General features: G+C 37.2%; 1 protein-coding gene across 8 annotated transcripts in view; it reads right to left on the reverse strand.

Annotated features, from left to right (window-relative positions):
• CNOT4 (CCR4-NOT transcription complex subunit 4) overlaps window positions 1-18,335 on the reverse strand; it is a gene marked incomplete at both ends in the record, with an annotated part of 39,974 nt that extends 21,639 nt beyond the window's left edge. For 2 of the 8 annotated variants that reach the window (XM_079547234.1, XM_079547229.1), the window contains 6 exons: window positions 3,467-3,591; window positions 6,598-6,723; window positions 7,508-7,609; window positions 8,113-8,199; window positions 10,291-10,488; window positions 18,162-18,335. In XM_079547234.1, coding sequence (XP_079403360.1) covers window positions 3,467-3,591; window positions 6,598-6,723; window positions 7,508-7,609; window positions 8,113-8,199; window positions 10,291-10,488; window positions 18,162-18,335 — 812 coding nt within the window. Of the gene's footprint in view, window positions 1-3,457; window positions 3,592-6,597; window positions 6,724-7,507; window positions 7,610-8,112; window positions 8,200-10,290; window positions 10,489-18,161 lie in introns of all 8 variants that reach the window. The other 6 variants (XM_079547233.1, XM_079547228.1, XM_079547235.1 and 3 more) reach the window with 4 other exon arrangements.
• Between the last annotated feature and the right edge of the window lie 4,533 nt (window positions 18,336-22,868).

The following is a 22,868-nucleotide window of genomic DNA, read 5'->3' on the forward strand; positions in this document are numbered from 1 at the left end:
CCCTCCAGTTTAAAGCTATAATTACTCCTCAAACAAAGACCCATTAAATTCCATTTCAGAGAGCACATTCAATCTGAAAATTTCAGAAGACTCAAAGCCAAAAGTATCACTGAAAATAGTTATATTTTATACAAATTAAAGTACTCTGGAATATTATCTATAACCAAATGCATTTAAGTACACTGTCATCCAAAAAAACCTATAGTAATCCAAAGTCTCAATATGAGAGGTTTATCTTCACCTTCTCCACTTTTCTTCCCATTAGCTTCAGCTTTTCATTTGTTTCAATTATGATGCTACTTTTAGTGTTCAAGTGCTGTAGTTTAACTGCTGTTTTTGTAACTGAAAAGCCCTTAAAAAAAATCTATTTTCTGGTAAGTATGTTTCTTCTGCTGCCCCATTTATTAATGTTCTTAATACATGGTCCAACACCTACTCTACATATCCGCATATGCTTGCATCAAAAACAGTGTTGCAAGCAGGAGCAGAGAGGTGATTGTTCCCCTATATTCAGCACTCGTCAGGCCGCACCTCGAGTACTGTGTCCAGTTTTGGGCCCCTCACTGCAAGAAAGATATTGAGGCCCTGGAACGTGTTCAAAGAAGGGCAACGAAGCTGGTGAGGGGTCTGGAACACAGGCCATATGAGGAGAGGCTGAAGGAGCTGGGAATGTTCAGCCTGGAGAAGAGGAGGCTCAGGGGAGACCTCATTGCTCTCTATAACTTCCTGAAGGGAGGCTGTAGTGAGCTGGGGGTCGGCCTCTTCTCTCGTGTCATTAGTGATAGGACCAGGGGGAATGGTTTCAAGCTACGCCAGGGGAAATTCAGGCTGGACATGAGGAAGTATTACTTTTCAGAAAGGGTGGTCAGGCACTGGAATGGACTGCCCAGGGAGGTGGTGGAATCACCGACCCTGGGGGTGTTCAAGGAAAGACTGGATGTTGCGTTGAGGGACATGGTTTAGTAAGAGCTATTGGGAATAGGTGAACGGTTGGACTGGGTGATCTTTTAGGTCTTTTCCAACCTTAGTGATTCTATGATTCTATGATTCATAATCTGGAGATTCCCATAGCTGCTCATAGCTGTTTCATTCAGTTAGGACTGGTATTACTAGCTAACCTCAAATGCCTATTAGTATTTAATGATTTGCTACTCCACTTGTACCCCTTCTCACATACCTATCCAACATGCATGCAGATGAGACTCATAACCAATTTACATATCTCATCCTTGTTTTGTACACATTTTAAAGAGAGTTAGCAAGTTGATCGGATATTGAGCAGTGAGGACAACCTATACGTCCTTACAGTAATTTAATATTGTCTCAAAATGACCCACTCACAAAGGTGAGTCATAAATCTAGATATAACCAGACTAAATTCATTAACAGACTTCAAATACACTATGTTCGCTACGATATAGTCACCTCTATACTACAACTTGAAAATGTCACAGTAAAAATCAGTTTTGCAACTAAAATGAAAAGTTAACAGCCTTATGTGGCATTTTGCACGTGTTCTTATTGTTGTTTTTTCTTTTATATTCAAAACCATATGCTTCCAAAAGCCTTCTCCAGTAGACCAGTGTCTAACAAGTGTTTTTTCCTCTTCCAGCAAATGAAAACATTTGTTTCAGTTCTTAGGGGAAAAGTCAGTAGGAAAAAAAATTTCAGAGTAGGAACTTTGAAATAAGAACAGAATTTTGAAAAAGCATTTCTGCAGAGTTTAAGAAATGTTGTCTTCCCTATTATTGTTTATTTATAAATATCCATCTACTATTCAGAAGCCAACTACTGTTTTCTTCCAAAGTGAAAGAAATCGGCATGCCAGAAACACGACTGACACAAAATGGTCAGAAGCTCTGATAAACTGGCAGATCATATTAGTGAATCAAAACAAAGAAGAACATGAGTAGGTACAAAGTTGTAAAATTGTAAAGAACATTTACCAGCTCACAAGCTAAATATTGTACTGATAAGACAGGACTTTAAGAAAATAGTTAAAAATCCCAGCTGCAAGAAGAAACATGCTTTGCAACCCACAAGATGGTACCTAGTCATTAGGAAAGATCAGATTCTGTGTGATGATGCTGTTCAGTTGAAAAGAGAAATCAACTCCAGATTACTTGTTCCCTTTAGAGAAACATGCCATTTTTTCCTCAGAAGTGCTAAAAATTTTAGCACTGGTCATGCTCCAATTCATACTTGCTACCCAAAGGCTTAAGCTTGCTGCTGTTTAAGATGGAGCATTCTCTCATATCTGGTACCACTTATCTTCATTTGTCTTCCTTGGATCTAATAAGGTGTCAAATTATTATTATTTTATGCTCAAAGTCTGAACTAATCAATGCACAAGCAATGCAGGAAGCAGTACGTTTGCTTTCTTTGCTATACTGTTCCTTTCAAGTCAGTACTGAACCAGTGCACAAGAAATAAAAAGATGTAACAAGTCCTTGAGAAAAGATCAAATTGGAAGCCTGACCACTTGCAGTCAATGAGTGCATGACACTTCCTCTAGTAGATTAAGAAGATAATTCCAGCTGGTATGCCAACTCTCAGAATTGTATTCTGTGGATTGAAGCTCCACTAACATCATTTTAGATACAGTGCTTCCTTTCTTGCTTAAATTGTTCTGCAGTGACGTTACCAGCAGCAAACCACCTGAAAATTCAGTGGATAAATTGGTCCACAACACAAAACACGATCAAGGCCAAGGTGCGCATGAAGCACAATTTAAGTTTTACATTTCACCCTACCAGTGTCATTATAAGAATCCTAGTATGAGAATCCTACAAAAAGGAGCAGAGGAATTTATTAATAGCTTCTATCTTAAATATAAGTTTTGAGCAGACAAAAAACAGGAAGACTGACCACCTTAGACTTTCATTCACATTTGTATGACTGTGCTCATATCAATAGAAATCTTTTCATAACTTTATGAATAAAAACCTACTGCAACAGAACAAAATAGCAATAAGTGCTATTTTCTGATTAAAACTGTGAAAATAATTCTTGTGAATTTCCAGATTGCAAGGTTTTTATACTTAAAAGAAGAACTGCAGAGTCATGCTACGAAGACAAAATAAGAAAAGCATATCAAGACACTAGGCTGTCTGTTGTACAATGAGACTGCATCCATATATCAAACACTTTACCAAGAATGTTAACATCTGTTACTTAATTACTACAATATATATTTATGAAAATATGAAATGAAAGATCTTTAAGAATAAGAAAGCATCACTTGGAAATACTGATCCAAATGCATACTTGGTAGAAGTGAGTATTAGAACAAAGCATTGCACAGCCCTCTAACTTCAGAGAGAGGAATGTTACCTAAATTTTTCACACAATGCACACTGAAAAGAGCAGGATATTTAAGGAATGCAAGAGGAACAAGAATGTCTTCTGTGGAGTAACCAGTAACAAAACATTGCCAAGTAGCAGCATCAGTACTTACGCATCGTACCTCTGCAGTGCTGTCACTTTGTTCTTGTTCTTGTCAACTGTACCCGTAGATAACTGAAGAAAGTTGGGGTTTAGTTTGTATAGTTCTTGCAGTAGTTTCTGTTCGTATTCTTGGTGCTTACCCGCCTGCAAGGAAAGAGGAACTTGCAATGAACGGACACTAATTTCACATATTTATATACATCCCAAAACTTAGTAATTGAGCTGTACCAGCTTAAGAGGTCACCCTGACAGACTCAAAAAGTTTTTCTTAACCTCAGTACTGACGTGATGCCAGCAAATCTAAAGCTTGCCTAGAAATGACTCAGACAAATTTAGCCAGTTTATATTTATTATATATACATATACATACATATATATATATATATATATTTTTTTTTTTTTTTGCTTCCAATGCAGAAAAATAGTTGCAATTTGTTAAAACTCAGTCTTCCATTCTAATAACAAGCTTCACTATATAAACTCTACATCATAAATACCTTAATATCAAAGATAAGCATACAGTCTACATTCTACATATTGACTATACCAATCTTTTCAGAAAATGGACTGAACAAAATCAAAGCTTGTTTCTGGTCAGAAGTTCCCTTACATAAGTCATTCCATATAGGCTTAATAAAACACCACTGAGGTGATACAAGTGTTACCTAACATGAGACAAGGAGCATGTTCTGACCAGTAATTGAAAAGTCATTCCTTCTAGTAATTGAAGAATTTAATTATTTTAACTGAAATGATTGAGAACATTTTCTTGCTTTCAGAAATTGAGGATTGACCCCATGTCAGAATGCTAAGCCTGGCAAGTAAGAGTATTTTTCAATCTAGCTTATCTATAATATTGTGCTAAAATACTTAAATACTATTTGCAAGTTAAGTATTTTAATAATTTGAATCAATATGCAAAATTGAACAGTGAATAGCTTTTATCTACAGATTTCAGATATTAAGAGATGTCCTTCAGCAAGAGAGTAAGTGTCAAGATTAAGACCTTCTGAATCTTAAGTCTCAAAACAAGAGTTACCTATGGAATCCTCAAAAAAGGATTTGAAGGCTCTCAAACTACATTTACAATTAAAAAAAAAAAATCAACACTTGTACATTACTTAATCCATTCCCTTTATAAAGGTTTTGTTGGGATAGGAATGGAAGTGAGAGTACTGGCAATATGGACATCATTCTAGAGAAACACTATAGCTTACAACAATGCTATTCCTTTTTCTCTGCCTCCAAAAATTAAGCAGGGAAATTTACATTTTAAACAAGATTCAAAACAACAAAAATCCCACACACAAAACCTAACAAAACAGTAAGAAAAATCCACATGCTAAATAGCTAACTTTAACTTGTCTTTATGGGTGCTATTAAAAAGGCAATTCCATTCCCCATTTCAACTAAATCCTCCAAATCAGTCAAACATTACTTAATATCTTGATGTTTTTGGTACTCTATTTGGTTCTCCATTACAGATTGATTTTAAACGGACACACTTGGGGAAACTTCATCTAAAACCACACTTGCATAATGTTGGCCTCTGAATTGGCCTTTAAAACCCAGAGATAATGAAATCACTGTCAATAGATCTGAAATCTCTAGCTCATTATGCACTCATAATCTGTGCTAGATATGTGCTAGGCATCATAAGGAAAGATTCTGATAGAGGATCACAACATTTAGCTTTGCAGCCTTTACATCATTGAACATAATGCATCCAGTCACTGCATCTCAAATATGCTCTTCAACTATACAGAGAGCATAGAGAAGAACAATAAAAATTACCACTGCAAGGAAGAAACTGCTTTACCAATGTTTAGGTGACCAGAAAATCTGCAGTTTGGGGAGAAGGCTGAGAGAGGTACAAAACAAGTTTCAGAACACCACAAAAACAATGGATAATGTAACAACACATTTAGCTTGTAGCAATTACCACAATGCTACAACTAGGGGACAAATGACAAAACTGACTAGGAATCAGTTTAACACTAACAAAAAGTACAGCGAAATTTTGGGGCAAAGGGCTGTGGACATGATGGTATGAGCAGGTTCAAAACTGATTAAGTAAATTCACAACTGACAGCTCTATAAGATTCTAAAGAGCTTGTACACATCTGAGTGCATGTTCCTGTCTATTAACAGATCTAAGTGGTGGTAGAAATTTAGAAAAATTAACAGAGGAAGTTGCCTGGTTTGCAAGTTCTAGAAGTTTAGTTCTTATTCCTAATCACCTGAAAAGATATATACAGCAAGAACTATTCATCTGAACAAGCAGGATATATTTTCTTGAATTAAAAATAAAGCTTAAATTCTGAGAAATAATTACTATTTTTTAAAAAAATGTTTAATAGATATTCTTCCTTATTTTCTGCCTTAAATCAGTGTAGCACACAACATCCACCTGTACACTAACGCTAACACTGGGAGTGTGGATCATCTGCTTCACGTACACACCATATGTAAAAACTACAACATGCATGCATACCTAAGGTTGAGTTTAAAATCTGTATCATAGCTCACACAGAGGGACAAACTCAAAAGACTTCAGAACATACCACCATTGAGAAATTAAGGCTATCCATTTACTTGCTTCTCTGCTCTAGATAAGCATTCCTCTGCCAACCTTGCCATAAAAAAAAAACACACTTGTCCTATTTTATTTACCCTCAATGTTGTATGTGCAAATGGTTTTTATACCCTTCGCAGGCTAACAGATGTAACACAATCCAGGTAGCACAGTCACATCACAACACAATAGTTAAGCCATGATAACTGACCAAACACACAAAACCTATGCACGTGCATTAACCTCTTTCACAGAAACTTAAAATAACATTACTTAACAGTGACATGAAGAAAGAGCAAGTAGTAAGCTCCATGTTATCTGAATTATTAAGGGTTTATCTCAACCTTTTTCTCTCACCAATACTAAGTGAACTCAGCATTTCAAGGTAGCATGCAACACAGAATATAACTATTCACTACCAATAACTAATTGGTAAAGCATCTAAGCATCATTTCTAACTCAAAACTCAATTCTATAGCATTCTGCAGAACACTAGATTCTACAAAAATTGGACTAAATTAAATGCAAGAAAATACATGTGCCACATTTCACGCATTTCCTTTCATTATACTTACCTGCATTTCTTCTTTTGTGAAACTGGCTGCTTCATCTCCTAGCTCGTGTAGATACATACAGTCTGGCTTTGGACACTGCATATTTTTTAGAAAATAACTGCAGTATTTTGTTGTACCTAGTGATGCCTTAAAGAGAAATCATTGGATAAATTAAGTACCAGAAGTTGAGGATACCACTAACAGTAGAAGAAAAAAAACCTGTATTTACAAAAAGTTTCCTTTCCCAATTTCAACACACTGCGTGTTTGATGCAGATAAACTAAGAAATCCCTCTGCAAGAAATCCACGTGCTCAAGCATTAGACTGTTAGAATGTACTTCCATTTTCCTCTAAATAAATCTCAAAATAACAGTCTCAGTAAACATCTGCATTCATAAGAAGTTAAACTGAGGAAGTAATTAGGAGTTTGCATTGTGTTCAACTGGTTAATATTTTATAACAGGATCAGGAAATGAAAGTTAACCAAACATTTTCTGTAGACACTAGTTTGGCCAAGTTACCCTCTATATCCATTTACACAGATAGCAAGAGGAAAAAAATCTTACACTTCCACAGAGCTTTTGAGAGGCTTTTCTTTCTTTTTCAGTCTACTTAAAATCATGTGATATCACAGCATGGATTTTAAGATGACTGTGCACAGACCTTCACATTCCCACTGATTCTACGTGCAATATAAAGCTAATAAGTTCAGTAGGAAAAAAATAAATGCAAGTCTAATTAAAGAAACAAAGAGTTTTTAAGAAAATACGAAGCAACAAAGACAAACAAGAATGGCCTTGATGACACACTAAGCTTTACACAGATAACTTTGTTCCAGAATGCAAGCACATCCATACAAATAACGTTTTACAGGACATGATTATTTTAATGTTCTAGCAAATAATACATGAAAATGTAGAAATATCACCACCTTAAGTGTTCTGCCGTCTACCACCACATTATTGACACACTGTATGGCTCTGAGAGCATCTTCTGACCGGATGTAGGTTACATATGCACTGGCACTTGGACCCTAGAAAGAAAACAGGTCACATTTTTTTCTTCCTTGTCAAACAGACCTGAGCATTAAATGGATCTTACAACAGCTCACTACAAAAACTGGTACATTCAAGGCCATAGGTTTTTGAAAATAAAAGTGACAAAAACAGGGGAACACGTAGAAATTTAGATGAGATGCATAAATAATAAACAGAATAAACATCAAAACACTTCTTAAAGATACAAAAATACTTAGCAAAAGTGGTGTTTCGACCCCCAAATGCAGAATAGCGAATGAATGCGTTTCTGCTGCTTTGAAGGTTTTCATCCTATCTACCAATTTTTAATCTCTCTAATTATTCTGCATCTTGCAACTGAACTGTCAGACTGTTTGTACAGTAACTTATTCTATAATATTGTATTTTTTCCTTTTATTATTTAAGCTACCACCTAGTCAGAAATAAATCTCTACATTCACTCTGCACAAACATATTTTCTCCAGAGGAATACAAATGACAAGAGTCTCTACAAACTTACCTGTGAGCCTGCATATGATGTGCTGTTATTAATTACAACTTTATGTATTTTACCAAACTTCCCAAAATATTCTGGTCGTTTCAAAACCTACAAAAAGAAAAAGAAGTTAAAGTGCTATGCTACTTATCAACAATCTGCGTATCTGTGCACCCAGGAGCTGTAGAGATGTGCTTTTTGTTAAAGTGGAAGAGAGCAAGTAGATGGACTTCTGTTTCCAATAAAAATCATAGCTATGGACAACACAAAGCACACTGTTACCAAAGTAAAGAACTTAAAAGGAAGGATATTATGTTTTATCTTCTGTCGTTCTGTTTTTTTAATTTTTATTTTTTTAATCTAGAGTGTTCAAACCCTACTCTGGTGACGTGCATCTCGCTCTCCCATGCATACCTATTTTACAATTTGAGGAAAAACTCAAAATAATATTCATTTCAATCTTAAAATAATCACCTTGAATTTGCGTTCAAATATATTAACTCCCAGGAACAAAATACTGAATTCTGACTCATTTGCTCTAAACCAAGAAGTAAATCAATTAAAATAGCCTTTTTGAAAAGTAGACTAAGTGTAGGAAGACAGTATACAAGGGTTGCTCCGAAAGTAATGCCTCCTATTATTTTCTGTGTTGGTCCACACTGTCAGAGGCAGATGGTAGTGGTATGGCAGCACAGGTCTGACCTTCCCACCAACATGCTATTACATTTTGTTGTTGTGCTACAGATGGCGGCAGAGAGGAGTAAGTGGTGACTATGTTAAAAACACTATTTTGTAGCTGAGATTTTTTTCTATCAATTAGTGTTATTTTACTCCTTGTATCTGTTGTAGTTTCCACAGAAATAAATAGGAAACTTTACTTTTGGAGCAACTTAAGTACGACATCTCCAAGGGGAAAGAAAAAATTCAGCAGAATCAACAGCGCACTGAAACAAATGACAATATCGTATCCCAGAAGGGGAAAAAACCTCCTGTCCTGCTCTTCGCTGCATTAGTTAAACAATAACAAATCATGTGGGGATCCTACTCAAAACAGGAACATCTTCAGCATATTAAGTAACTTGCTACCTGCATGCCAATGGAATTGGCAATACACTGTTAACAAAAGCCTCCTTCTCTACCCTGCGATGGTTGAAGCAACTACTCTAACCAAAACTACTTAAGTAAATGCTATTTCTAATTCTAGACTATAGGCTGAAAGGAAGCAAGAACAACTTCTTCCCCCAGCTCCACCTTTAGACATCACTACAACACAGCTAAGCTGTCCTCATCCAAGAGCTTCACCTGATCTTCTACTCTCCCTTCTTAAAGCAGTATCAAGGCCTTCATGATCCAGCAGCATCATTCACACTGGGAAAATCCTACACAACTACTGGGCAAGCAATACATTCAAAAAGAAAATCTCACTGGTCTCTTCTGACTGCTCCTCAGCAGTATGGTCTGTATCCTTTCCCAAAGACCCTATGCCTACTATTGGACACCACTACAAAGGAGACTCAGTCCTGAAAGAAGAATTTCTTGACACATCTTACACAAGATTACATTCTTGATAACACAAGGCAGAATGGCCATCACAGTTTTCATGGGAGTGGATTCACCTGTACTCCCATTATGATGATCTACAGACCTATCTTCAGAAGCAGTAAATAGAAGCCATTCTCCCTTTCCAACTCACATCTATTTGTATAAGAGTCAAAAATTTAAAGTAGATATATTTAATACGGCTTTTTTTTAGCCTCTTCTTTTCAAGCTGGGTTTCTTTGAAAACATGTCACTAGGTGCTGCAACGTTCAGTACATACCCATACGTAACGCAATTTCCTTAAAAAAGTAAAGCATCCATATTCTCAAAAGCAAAAGATACAAATTACTTGTGAATTTATTCTCACAGAACTGTTTGAACTCAAACATACCCTAAAACATCATCTGGTCCCTGTTCATTGCAGGGGAGCTGGACATCTACAAATAGAGCAGGCTGCTCAAAGCCTGGTTAAGTTTGACCTTGAATATTCTGGAATAAGAAGCTCAGTAGTTGCCTTAAGCAGGCCTCAGTCAGCATCAAGGAGCCTTTTGAAAGTTCTTTATTTTAGTATCCAATAAACACAGACGAGAGTACATATAAAGGTATCCCAGTAGTTTCTTGATAGCAAATTAAGAGCAAGATGTACAGATATGAAGTGCTTACCTCTGGGTCTGCTAGGCGCTGAGATAACCCTACCACGAAGACAAGATTCTTCTGTACAACCCGTACACTGGCCAAATGTTTGCGATTCTCTGATATCTTCTGTTTTCTCTCATTTTGTTTCTGTTTCTTTTCATTTTTTATCCTTTGCAGCTCTTCCTGGGAGAGTGGTTTGTACACTGCTGGATCTTCTGGATATGGCTAGATACAACAAATACAATTAAAAACAACCCATATAGGAGGACAACATATTTGAAAATCATTAATCCTGACATTCTGACACGCGTTTCATTCCTGCATCAGACTGTTCTGATTGTTATGCCCAACCATGAAGGTAGCATATTAAGTAAATATTGCAAATTTTCAGAAAGTTTACCTATTTATGGGCATGATACTGATGTAAGCAAGAGCCACATCCTAAATGAGCTGCCTAGTCAATCTGGCAACATTAAAAGCAGCCACAACATGACAGCCAACACATCCCATTAAAATTTCACTAACTCTGCACAGTAAGTAGAGTGAAAGTACTCTGCACATACAACTCATATTTAGTTGTTTGATACGTTCAAATCTGTATTAACAAACTTGAAGACTACAAGATAAGAAATTGAAGTATAAATGTAATTTCAGTGACCCAAGACAACAGCAACACCATTACATGACTCAATCTTTACACGGTTACCTACTCTGAGTAAAAAGACAGGTTTCAAAACAGTTAACTGCATACTGATTTTTGCCATGCTTATTCATCAGTTTGAAACTTGGACTTTGCCTTCCCTGGACAAAGGTGCATTTCAAACCTTAAGATTATAGTCTACAGACGACTTCTCAAACAGACTAGATTATAATTTCAAAGTTAACCACCAAAAAAGAGAAAGGTGCTTGATATTACCTAGAAAGATGTACCTAGAAATGCTGTATTCACGTAGAGCGTGCACCTATTGCTATAAAGGCAGTATTTTAGCTCAGTCATTTAGACTACAATGCACAGTCTTCTGTCCCAGACTACTACTCCAAGCAGTCCATGTTCCTTACTTGTCCCAAACAGAATCACAGAATCACCCGGGTTGGAAGGGACCTCAAGGATCACGTAGTTCCAACCCCCCTGCCTAGCAGGGCCACCAAACATACACATTTAGATCAGGTTGCCCAGGACCCCGTCCAACCTGGCCTTGAACACGTCCAAGGACGGGGCATCCACAACCTCCCTGGGCAGCCCGTTCCAGGGCCTAACCACTCTCCTTGTAAAGAACTTCCCCCCCCCCCCCACTCTTTTCAAACTGAGAAGTTATATTTCATACTTGTACAAATGTACAAAGCAATGCTACGGCACAGAAGCAGGTGCACAGAACAAACTTCAAAGTGTTTCTAACACTGAAGACATAATCAGAAAAGAAGAGTAGTACAGGATGTGTGTTAAGGCAAAGATCTGAGGTAAAGAACTTAAGCAGAGCAGTATGCTAAGCCAAGCACTTAGCCTGCACTACAATAACCAAAGATGTCAATCTCCAACAAAAAAAATGTGCTAACTTACCTAACTGCACTCTACTAATACTAGAATACAAAACACTGTCATACTAAATGACCTGAGTAAACCTACAGTGGCAAATGAAAAAAAGGTTTGGCTTAAACACATGTATTCTGATACTGAAAGAGCCACTCAGCAAATTCTTAGAACTGATAGTCTTCTGAGTACATCTCCAAACAAAACAAAGATCCACTTTCAAGTTTAGTAAGTCACAACTCTAGCATCTGAAGTACACTATACTTGAGACAACATCTGTAAACACACTGTGGCCAACTTCAGCAGATGGCATTGCAAGTTTAAACATCAAGTTCTCTAGAACATATTTTTAGTATCACAAAGGAATTTAAATTTGTACGATATCTAGTATTAATCAGAAGTACACACTTCAGCGCTTTGCATGAAAACATCATAAGGACTCGCATTATCCTTTAAGAGCAATACTTAAGACTGTACTGCTCTTCAAAGTTACCCCATTCATAAGTAATGCCAAATACTTAATGCAGATTTCACTTACTGAACATTTAGTGATCATTTGACGGTGAGTAAAGACCTATCTTAGGAAGGCCATTTGAAACCAGCTATAGTCGATGATTTTCTTGAGTTTTAACATTTACATTAAAAAAAATGTATAGATATAGAATAATCCTATAGCATGCTTCACTTAAAGAACTTCTCAAAGTCTCAGAATAAAGGAGATACTGGTTTGTCCTGGAGAAAAGAAAAGAGTGCTCAAAGAGATATAATTCAGTTACAGTGATCAAGCTCTGCTCAGGAATAGAAACAAGTGCACCGGTACAAGATGGAGTTCTGAAAATAAAATGGCTTGCCCAACAGTGAACAGGGTGGTATCATGATAAATCAGATTTTTACAGATTAACTTCTTCCTCGAATCTCATACTAAACAAGGCAGGACTTACAAATATAATGCTGTCTGGTACTGTGCCTTCAGTAGTTCTGTAAGACCCCCCAAATACCCCCCAAAAATACAGCAAATAGTGCCAGAGTTCACTGACTACTTTCTTGCCAGAGATAGTGGCATTACAAACGTATCTTCAAACGAGAAGCATGAAGACAGTACATCCCTTCTCTATACAGCAAATTGTTACTGGAAGTCCTCAACACAGGTCTGCAAACCTCCTGCATGTCTCAAGCATATGCCTGAGGACAGCATCTGTCCATAATAAAAATAGTGCTTTGTATTTGTACGGGAGAGCATGCGAACTGCTGGAGACATGCAACTGAACAGCAGTGACTCCAAAATCAGAGAGTAGAAATGTCTTCTCAGCAGGAGAACGGAACCACCAGAATAAGGATTTCACTCATTTACAGTAACAGTAGTTTGCCACCACAGATAACCTGTTTGAGCAACAGATGATTAAAAGTTCTCACTAGACAGTGCAGCGATGTATTGTACACGAAATGTTTCATATGCATCCTTATCACTTCTGTGACATTTAACGCCTCTAAGGAACACAAACAGTTGGACATCCTGACTTGCAGGACCAGTAAATGAGTCTATGCACCTCTTGACTCAAGAGTGAATCAGAAACACAATTCTAAGCGATAGATGACATAAAATGTGCAGAATGATGAGAGTTGAATAATTTTATGCATTTAAGGACAAGCAAGCATAGCACCACCAGTATTTGAGAAGATAATTCTAAAAATTTTAAGTCCCAACAATTCTGCAACTTTAAGTAATGGCATAAACTCAGTCTACAAACAGGAAAATAAATGATTTCATCTTCAGAGCAACTGCTTCTAAGAGTGAAGTTCATGAACTCAGGGGACAGTTCAATTACAGACAGAATATAAACTGTAAATGCTGATGGGAAATGGCTCTGAAAGCCAAGCAAAGTGAACAGACTGTGGGGGTAATCTCACAATATCATTTCACCTGCCTTCTACTCTGCCCAACTCTACTAAACCAAAGGAGGACCATAGGTCCCCACAAGCTCTCAGCCAGTTGAAGTGGCCATGTTACTAGATATGCCTAAAAAAAACCAAACCAACCTAAGTCAAGTACAAATCTATTTCTGTTTTGCATGGCATAAAACAAGAGGCTAGATGTTCTTAATGGCTGAGATGGTAGTTTAACTTACTATCACCAATTCCTTAGATGGTCGAGAATTTGAGATCCAAACAAAGTAGCTACATCAAGTGTTATCAGCATTCATATACCTTCAGATACATTAAGATTTGCCAACATCACTGATTTACTACCTAAATTTGACATCCTTCTCTTGAGTTATACAAAAGCTCTTCAGCAAAATGATCTGGACAAGATCTGCCAAGATGGATAATGACCCAACTGTTTATACTATCTACAAGTTGCTGGTAGTCCTATAAGAACTTCAAAAGTTCAAATGTCTCTTCTGAAGTCTCATTTCTTTTAGCAGAGATGGCCCTTGATGAATTCTTAGTCTTCCTCACTAAGTTTGTCTTTTTTTTTTTTTTTTTTTTTTTTTTTTTTTCTTTCAGACTTTTTTCCCCCCAAATTTTGCCATTTGTTGAAAGCTGAGCTGGTATTTATAAAGCATTTTGAGTCTGTCATTTCCCAGATGGGTCACATTCCTTCCACACAACGGATGTACCAATATTTCCCAGTTGCTGCCTCGCTAGGAATCAGGTTCTGAAATGAAAAATACAGAGAAAGTCAATAAGATTTATGTATTGTATGCATCATACTAGTTACATCAAACAAGAAGTAGAATTTCTAAATATCAATGATTGTACTGAACTATTCAGCTATGGAACTAGCAGCATAAGAAGAAAGGATGTTTGAAGATTGTGGTGCTTTTACAGAGGCAAGAATAGAAAAAAGACAAGAACATGACCAAACTATAATGTTTTACACATAAGTGTCTAAGCTTAATATTAATCTCCACCTTCAATACAATGCACCAGGAGGAATAAGGTTTGTTCTCTAGTTCCTTGACATAGCAAGATACAAGAATAGCAGCATATCAAATTATACTTTTTGGTGGAAGTGCAAAGCAATTAAGAAAAGTGAAAAAGTCATGCTTTTTGATTGTTTGTGGTTTTTTTTTTTTTAATTCTTCAGTGACACTTAAAAATTGTAATAGCTGACACTGTGTTTCTGTGCTACGCTCTATCAAAGACCATAAGTCACTAAAAATTACAGACATTCATACAAAAAAGAATACTTAGGCTACTGAATTTTAAGGAAAAAATATCAAAGAAAAAAAAATCACTGGTGCTACAACCGAAACTAGTGAGTTTGCTGACTTGTAAAGTACAGCATATTTTCATTTTAATTTGATCGCTTAGCGTCTGTTTCTCTCACAGTTAAGAAACCAACTGACTGGAAAAAAACGAAAATGCTTGCTTAGCATCTTACAATTGACTAGACCTACAATCCTGAAAGGCATTAAGAACAGGTCAGTTCTGTTTTTCTTTTTTTTTTTTTTTTTTTTTTCCCCCTCTAAAGGAAGAACTTACAGTTAATGAATTAAGCAGAAATAATTTGTAAGTTTATTTCAAAAGCCATTAATGTTTGCAGTGCCTTTGCTGTGTTAAAACTAACAAACATTAAGATAGTACTCAAGGTTAAGTCATACTTTCTTATTCTCACAAGCCAAGCAAATGCACGTCTACTACCATTACTAACAGGAAAAAACTTAATACATACTAACTCAATTGGCTGCAAACACATGAACATTTTCTGTGCACATGTATGTTAAGCTACCTAACAGTTCAAGTATGTAGAGGTATCTTCTCCTTGGTGGAAAGTAATGCAAGCTAACATCTTTTTGGTTAGAAGCTAGTTAGAGAAACCTAGGAAAATAATATATATGCAATATGCAGTCCAGGCCTTTCAAAGATGTGGCACAGACACCACTCTAAGAGCAGAGCCAATAGAGTTTATCACAGACTTATTTCAAGATCTTCCCAAACCTTTCATACAAAATCCTTAACTAGGGAATTTCACTGTTACTCTCCACAGACTGACAGACAAACAGCTGGAGAACATTAACTGCCACTAAACACCTGTGGCATTAAGAGAAAGCAGTTTTCCTATTAATTAACTGTGCATGACATTTGTATGCTTTAACATATGAGGCCTTGCTTTAACATATGTATTTTCACAGCTCCATTTTGCAGTAGGAATCCTGCACTGGCATGTGCATTATTAACCAGGGATAACTGTTGAGAGCACAGTACTTACTGTAACTTCCCTACAATAAAACCATCTGCAAAAATTTTACTGCTTCACCATTTTCTTCACTTCAGCATTAAGCGATTGTAGCCAATGCACAGCACAGTTGTCACAGAACAGAAAACTGCTTAGATCTTTACCCCAGGAACCTAACTATACACAGATGGGAAATACATAAACATACTGCATGCAAAAACACACACCTGCTGCAGAAGGTTCAGTATGCTTCACAAGGTGGTTTCTTCAAACTTCTTTGCTGCTGCCATCAACTGTATAGCTCCAAATGGTTTATTCCAAGCATTTCAACAGGGTCTCTGAACCACAATGTCCAACTGTACCACAAAAAGGTGTGCACTTCAGCATCCTCTATGCTTTTACAATCCAACAATCCAACGAAATAGCTGAACACTCCTTAAGAGCATCTTGCAGTCCACAGATGAAGAAAACATCAAGAATATAATCCACATCCATTGTAAAAGAAGTCTCCTTCCTCTCTTGGAATGATGTGCTTCATTCCTTCTGACTGCAGAGTTCATTTTAGCTTTTCTTCCAGAACCTCTCCTTTTTCCAAGCAAATTGTATTCCAACCCAGTACAATATTTGCATAACCAATCATAAGGCAGATTATTCCACATGAGAAAGTTCAGCCTTGGCAATATCCATATTTCAAAGAATCCCAGAGGCACTGAGCAGCATGCTGATTGTGTGATTTCTCAGATATAATCCCCAGACTTCCAATGATGAATGATCAGAGACAAATCAAACAGTTGTTGGCAAAAAAGTAGTATAACATATCCAAATACATGAAGCAACTTATACAGATGAGGAAACTCCAAAAAAATGTCATTTGTACCATGAGATCTTGTGTTTGTAGAGTAGAGATTTGCTTGTACTACGAGAAGTACTACACAGCACAGTGCCTGTTGTAGATGACGCATATGTGGAAACCAATCTTGCTAATGACAGGCAGACCTTCCTCGTAGAATCCACAGAACACATACTGCACAAACTTGTTGCAATATGTTAGCAATGTTACTCTGCAATAGCCTTGGAGCTTGCAGAAGCATCAGAAGACAGGCTAGCAGGGAGAGCTCTAGCACAGCCAAAGCCCAAAAGAGCAGCAAGAAAATACGATTGGAAGTGTTTATATAAAGCTGTGGCAGTGAATCAAGATAGTGAACTCAGGTAAGATTACTCAGGGTCTGAGAAGGGAGCTGTAATGTGAGACAGGAAGCCAAAGGCATAAACTGAGGGTAGGAACACAATTAAATAGCAGAAGAAAAAGCGGGTACAAGTAGCTGCAGTTACAAAAAAGAGGAAGGCCAGGTAAGAAAGTTACAATCAAGGGATATAACTAGAATTAAAGATAAGATACTGAGAAATTATTTTATAGTAAACATTGATGATAAGGAAGCAATAAGGTTATACAAAACACTGTGAGAAGGAGGAAAATAGTTCAAAGGAGAAAGTGGGCAACTTAATGAAGCTGAAGTTTATAGTTGCGGCCAACCACAATAATAGCCACTTCAGTTAAGAGATAGGAAAAAAAAAAAAAAAGGTGAGACTCCCAAAATACTACCTTTAAGCATTTGGTAACAGGATCAGAATACTAGGCAAATAGACTTAGCCTAGATTTTGAAAAGCTATAAAATTTAATACCGTTGGATATATTTTCCAAAGGTTTTACATGTTTAGTGTCCAGAAAAAATAGATTAAGAGCTCCGGTGCCACAAACAAAACAAAGCAGGTGCTTTATAAGCTTGCCTCAGACAGTTCTGCTACTTCAGCTGAACCTTGGCTCTCAGAAAATCCCTACTGCTGGAATCCTGGCTGTCTTTACTGACAGAAACTCTGGCAACACATGAGCACTCCAAATCACAGGATTTTTTTTTTTTTTTTTTTTGCAGTTCCCTCAGCATCAGCATGCCTTGGTCCTGATCCACAGCTTCCCCTACTAATCCAGTTCTGAATTTAACAAATCAAGACTAGCAGCTGCACAACAGATTTGATACATGCGGACAAAATCTCAAAGATCCAACACCTCACCTTTGAGTTATGCCACTACTAGAAGAATGTTTCCCAGAAGGAAAAGGATGTCTTTGGTATCATCACAAGGCAAAAGCCTTGTGCTATGAGCAAGACAAGCCGATGATCCAGGATATTTACCTTTCTGCAAGCAGGACAAAGTCCATTCTCATCAGTGCGGATACGATGCCAACAGAATCGACAGATTTGGTAGCCACAGGTGCAAGGAAAGAAGTTGATGTCATCAATCTCCAGAGGCTCCATGCAAAGGGGGCATTCCACAGGGTCTTCCTTAGCATCAGGGCTGCGAGACATCTTTGTGTTCGCAGAGCAGCAAAAGTTTATAATAACTTAATAGACAAAGAAGGTCAGCACTTGAGGGGCTGCAAGAAAAAAAAAAAAACAACAAAAGAAAGTAATTGGTACTTGTCGCGACCTTTCTATAGTCTCATTTTATATTTTACTTCTCCATCACTTTCCTTCTCCCCACACAAATTATCTGCAAACACACAAGCTACTGGTTAATAACCAGAGTTTGAGTCTGTCTTCCTACTTATGAGTCATGCAGGTAATGTGAAAGATGCTATTGATGATGTTTCTCCCTACTTGGATATGCAAGCACTTCTTTGACAATTTACTAGCCTATTTGGATTTCAAGCTGTACAGCTGCAAAGAAATGCTCAGAATGTATGATGTACACTACTGTCAAGTTCTTCCAGCTCCTTTTACTGAGTGCTTGCTTGAAATCTTCTACAAATTCTACTCAGGGCTTCATGTTCAAGACCAATTTATTCCTTTTCCCGGGGATTTGGAACTACATTTAGGTCATCCATTCAAACTTTTCAGTAGGGTTACAGAATTATTGAACAGAAACAACGAAAAGCTTCTTACACAGAGCGACTCATTTCTTTGCCCACCCCCTTTCTATTTTTTTGTACAGAGACCAACCAAACCTCGGGACTACTTTTAAAGAAGTATTAGCCGAGGTTTGTCAGATAAGAAACTTTCTATACATATCAGACAACTCTAATCAAGTCATCTGTGCTTTTCATCAGCATTTAATTCGCACCGAAGTTGAAATACATTCTATGTGCCCGGAACAAAGAAAGAAAAACACCCCGGTTTCAGCTAAGAGAGCAGACAATACAGCTTTTCTGGATCTGCACTCTGAAAAAGAAACAAAATTCATACTGCTACTTTCTTAATTATTTCTTTATCTCAGTCATTCGATTATGCCTCCATTCTGTCTTAAGAACACAGAACAAGAAAAAATACTGTCATACTCAAAAAGGACACAGTCCTAACTGAGATATTCAATTATTTTGTCGGTTGTTCTCCTCTCTCCAGTTAACAATGAGCATGGATGCCTGAAGCAGTATTTAGCCTCTGCAAGCTACCTTTACCTGCTGCAGGAAACATACACATTTAGAAAGAAAATTAAAGAAAGAATTTTAATGTGGATCTTTTGGAGGAAAACAAAAAAACCCACACACCTAAAGCCCCCCCCAAGACAATGACTGATAGGTCAGTCACACACACCTACAGTCTCCTTCACCCCAAGAATTGAAAGACATCCAACCAGAATTGATACCTGGACGACCACATTATCTCTGACAGCATGCTATCAGGCAAATACAATTATAAATTAAGGATACACACCATGTGAAGTCGCCTCTACCCTCCCAGACAGTTTTCCATTTTATTTTTAGCCAAAGAAATACCAGATCATGTACAATTCAATCCTTCCCCAGGCTTTTAGGAGAAATCCGGAGACAAATTCTTATGTCCATCTACTTGAAGAATGACATTTAATCTTAACCTCAGAAATGAGTTTTGAGATCAATTCCTTTCATACAGATTTCTGTATGTGGCAGTCACAGACTTACATATTTATATTAATAATATAATATATATATATATAATATAATTATATTATAAACAGCCACAAAACCCAGTTCTGTTTATCATTTTCTGACTCTAAACCACGATTCCTCACGGAAGAAGCTCAAAGCCTGAAGGAGAACAGTACAGACATATGCAGTCAAAGTACAAACTAAACATGCAGCAGGAGAAAAAACAGTATATAGCTTTGCACAGAATGGTTGCATCACAGCCAGGTTTCTGTGTTCATCAGCTGACACCAGCATCCTACAATAACTGCAATTTAGACTATTTCCATAGTCTCAGTATAGCCTCAAGGTACAAAACAACTCTAGTAAACACACAGCATTGTCCTTAGTAAAACAAAAAAAGCAAGTTTCATTAAATGCTCAAATAAAAAGGAGAATGTATATTAGATGCACTAAGCCTGATTTCTCTACATGCCATGCACTAGCAACAGCACTGCCCTCTTTCTGACCTTCACAAGGATTAAAATCAAAGAAGTTAAACTCCTACAATAACATGGCAGCTTTTACTTAATTATCTGTGATTTAATTAGTGGTATATTACAATCCTTTTGACCACCTCAAAACCACAGTGTGGGACCTTACCAGTGTTTTAGAACAGAATCTGGCTTGGAAGGAGGCTTAGTTTGCCTGGGAGCTTTGTCTTGTTTATAAAACCTATTCACATTGGCCTTTCAATAATCCTCACAGCCATAGCACACTATTTAGTGGCTTGTTACACAGATAACACACATTTCTGCAGCAACTCTTACACTTTTCGCATTCCCTGTATGCAAGTTAAGTTTGCTATAACAAACTTTTTACATTTGTGTGGCAGAAAAAGCATTACAATTTGAAAGTGACTTTAAAAACTGAAGAATGCAATAAGCTGCAGAGAATTTGTTCAGTTTTTACCCGGATTTATCTTTCTACAGATTGCCAAGTGATAGGTCAGTAAGTAAACAGCATATTCCGATCAACGCTGTACTCACTCCACTGTACATGCAGCAACTTCAAGCCTACTGAAACATGTGTAAGTAAAGCTATGCTAGCACCATGAAGCTGTATGTGTAGAAGGGCAGCTCTGCAGTTCTCTCAGAAGAACTTCCAGGTCACCAAAATAAACCTACTGAATTATGAAGTCATTTCTGGAATCTCAGCTAGGAAATGTTATCAATTCACGTTATCACATCAATTATCAAAAAAAGCATGACATATTAGCCAGTGCCTCTGGGATATGCAGACAAGCTTTTACAAAACTGCAATATGATTAAACAGCTCATAAGTGTTAACACTTAGAGTTCAGCATCTGCTAGCAATAATGCCAATAGTTTGCTTCAGACAGTAAATGGCTTGTTATTTAACAACAAGGAGTGAAGAGCAGCTGCACAATGTTTCAAGAAACTAAGTGAAAAGCAATATTTATTTGCTTGGGAAAACATCATTCAAGCATCCAATCTAAAGATTCTCTCCAATGAATTGTCTCCATTTTGGGGGGTGGAGGGGAGGTTGATATACCAAGAACTGTGGCCCGATTCTGCGGAGTGACGCTCATTTTTCAAAGCCAGAACAGCAGCATTCATACAGAGCTATCAAGAAACACAACTGGTCAGCTCTAAGGCTATTCCAGAAAATTCATTTTGAAGATTCACCTCACAGGAAAAGTAATGCAGTGACAGCAAACCTCACAAGGTAGTACTACATGCAGTATTCAATCCAGAGTATGTGGTTTTGGGGATTAAGTTCCCAAAGATTAATTTAACAGCATCTCAAGAGGCAAAAAAAAAAAAAAAAAAAAAAAAGAACATTGTGTACATGTATGTGCATGCACACACACACAAAATAACAGCAGCTAGAATTTGTCTATACACTTTCCATAGCACTGACAATACCATCAAACAGCACTCCAGCAGCTCCACATCCTGTTTAAAGAAGCCTGTGTAAAAACATTCACAGAGGAAGGAGCAAAAGTGGACAATGTCCAGCAGCATCTTGTAAATACAGTTAACTTGCCAATAGGTAATAATCAGAAAATAGAAATATTTAGTTGGTGAGGTAGCAGGGATAAGACATCTATTAGCTGTTGTGAAACATGAAAAATTTGGAACTGAGTTCCCTAACTCTCTCATTACTTGAGCAATTTTTAGGAAAAAAAAAGCTACTCTCTTTCCTTACACTTCTTCAGACCATCTGCTAATAGTCATTGACAGAAAGCAGATTGAAACAGGTCAACTTGCTCAATCATGCAGAAACCACAATGGGGGTACCTACATGCTTGCCAAAGCCCAAGTTTTCCTTAATACTGTGCTCTCCCTAGCCTATAGGGAGAATAAGTGCATACCTACTTACTTCTGTCACCCTTGTATGGTTGTAAAGGATCACTAGCATTAAAAAGTGGAATATTGCTTGCAAGCCCTAATACACCAGTTTCCTGTATATGAGGTCTAAATTATTGATTTCACTGTAAGAGATCCACATTCCAATACAGAAACATTATTAAGCAGTCAAAACAGTACTTTGGCAAAACAAAGCATTTTGTAGAAGACAGATGGTTTAGTGATTAAAAGCTTTGTTAATGTATGTACACGCAGCAATTTGTGATATGACAGCATTTAATTGTAGTCACTAACATAATAAAGAATATTCAACACCAGGGCATAGTATCCTGGCAGACCAAGCGCTCAGTGTTACCGTAACTTGCTAACAGACTGCAGCCACTCACTCTCCCTGCAGCAAGGCAGAGGCTGAGTGACAGCAGTTGTACCTTCCCAGACCAGATTTCATATGCTCCACAGAACTTCCCAATATTTATTTTTTCTAACACTTTTACCTCTGAAGATTAAAAAAAAAAATACTAGACAAAGAGGCTTCACTTATGCATTGAGTAACTTTGGGGATGCTGGCTGGAACAGCTGAAAGCTCCATTGGATGTTACAACTCCCCTTGAACCATGAATCTATGA

Source organism: Tetrao urogallus, assembly GCF_951394365.1.
Source record: "Tetrao urogallus genome assembly, chromosome: 1".
NCBI lineage: Eukaryota > Metazoa > Chordata > Aves > Galliformes > Phasianidae > Tetrao > Tetrao urogallus.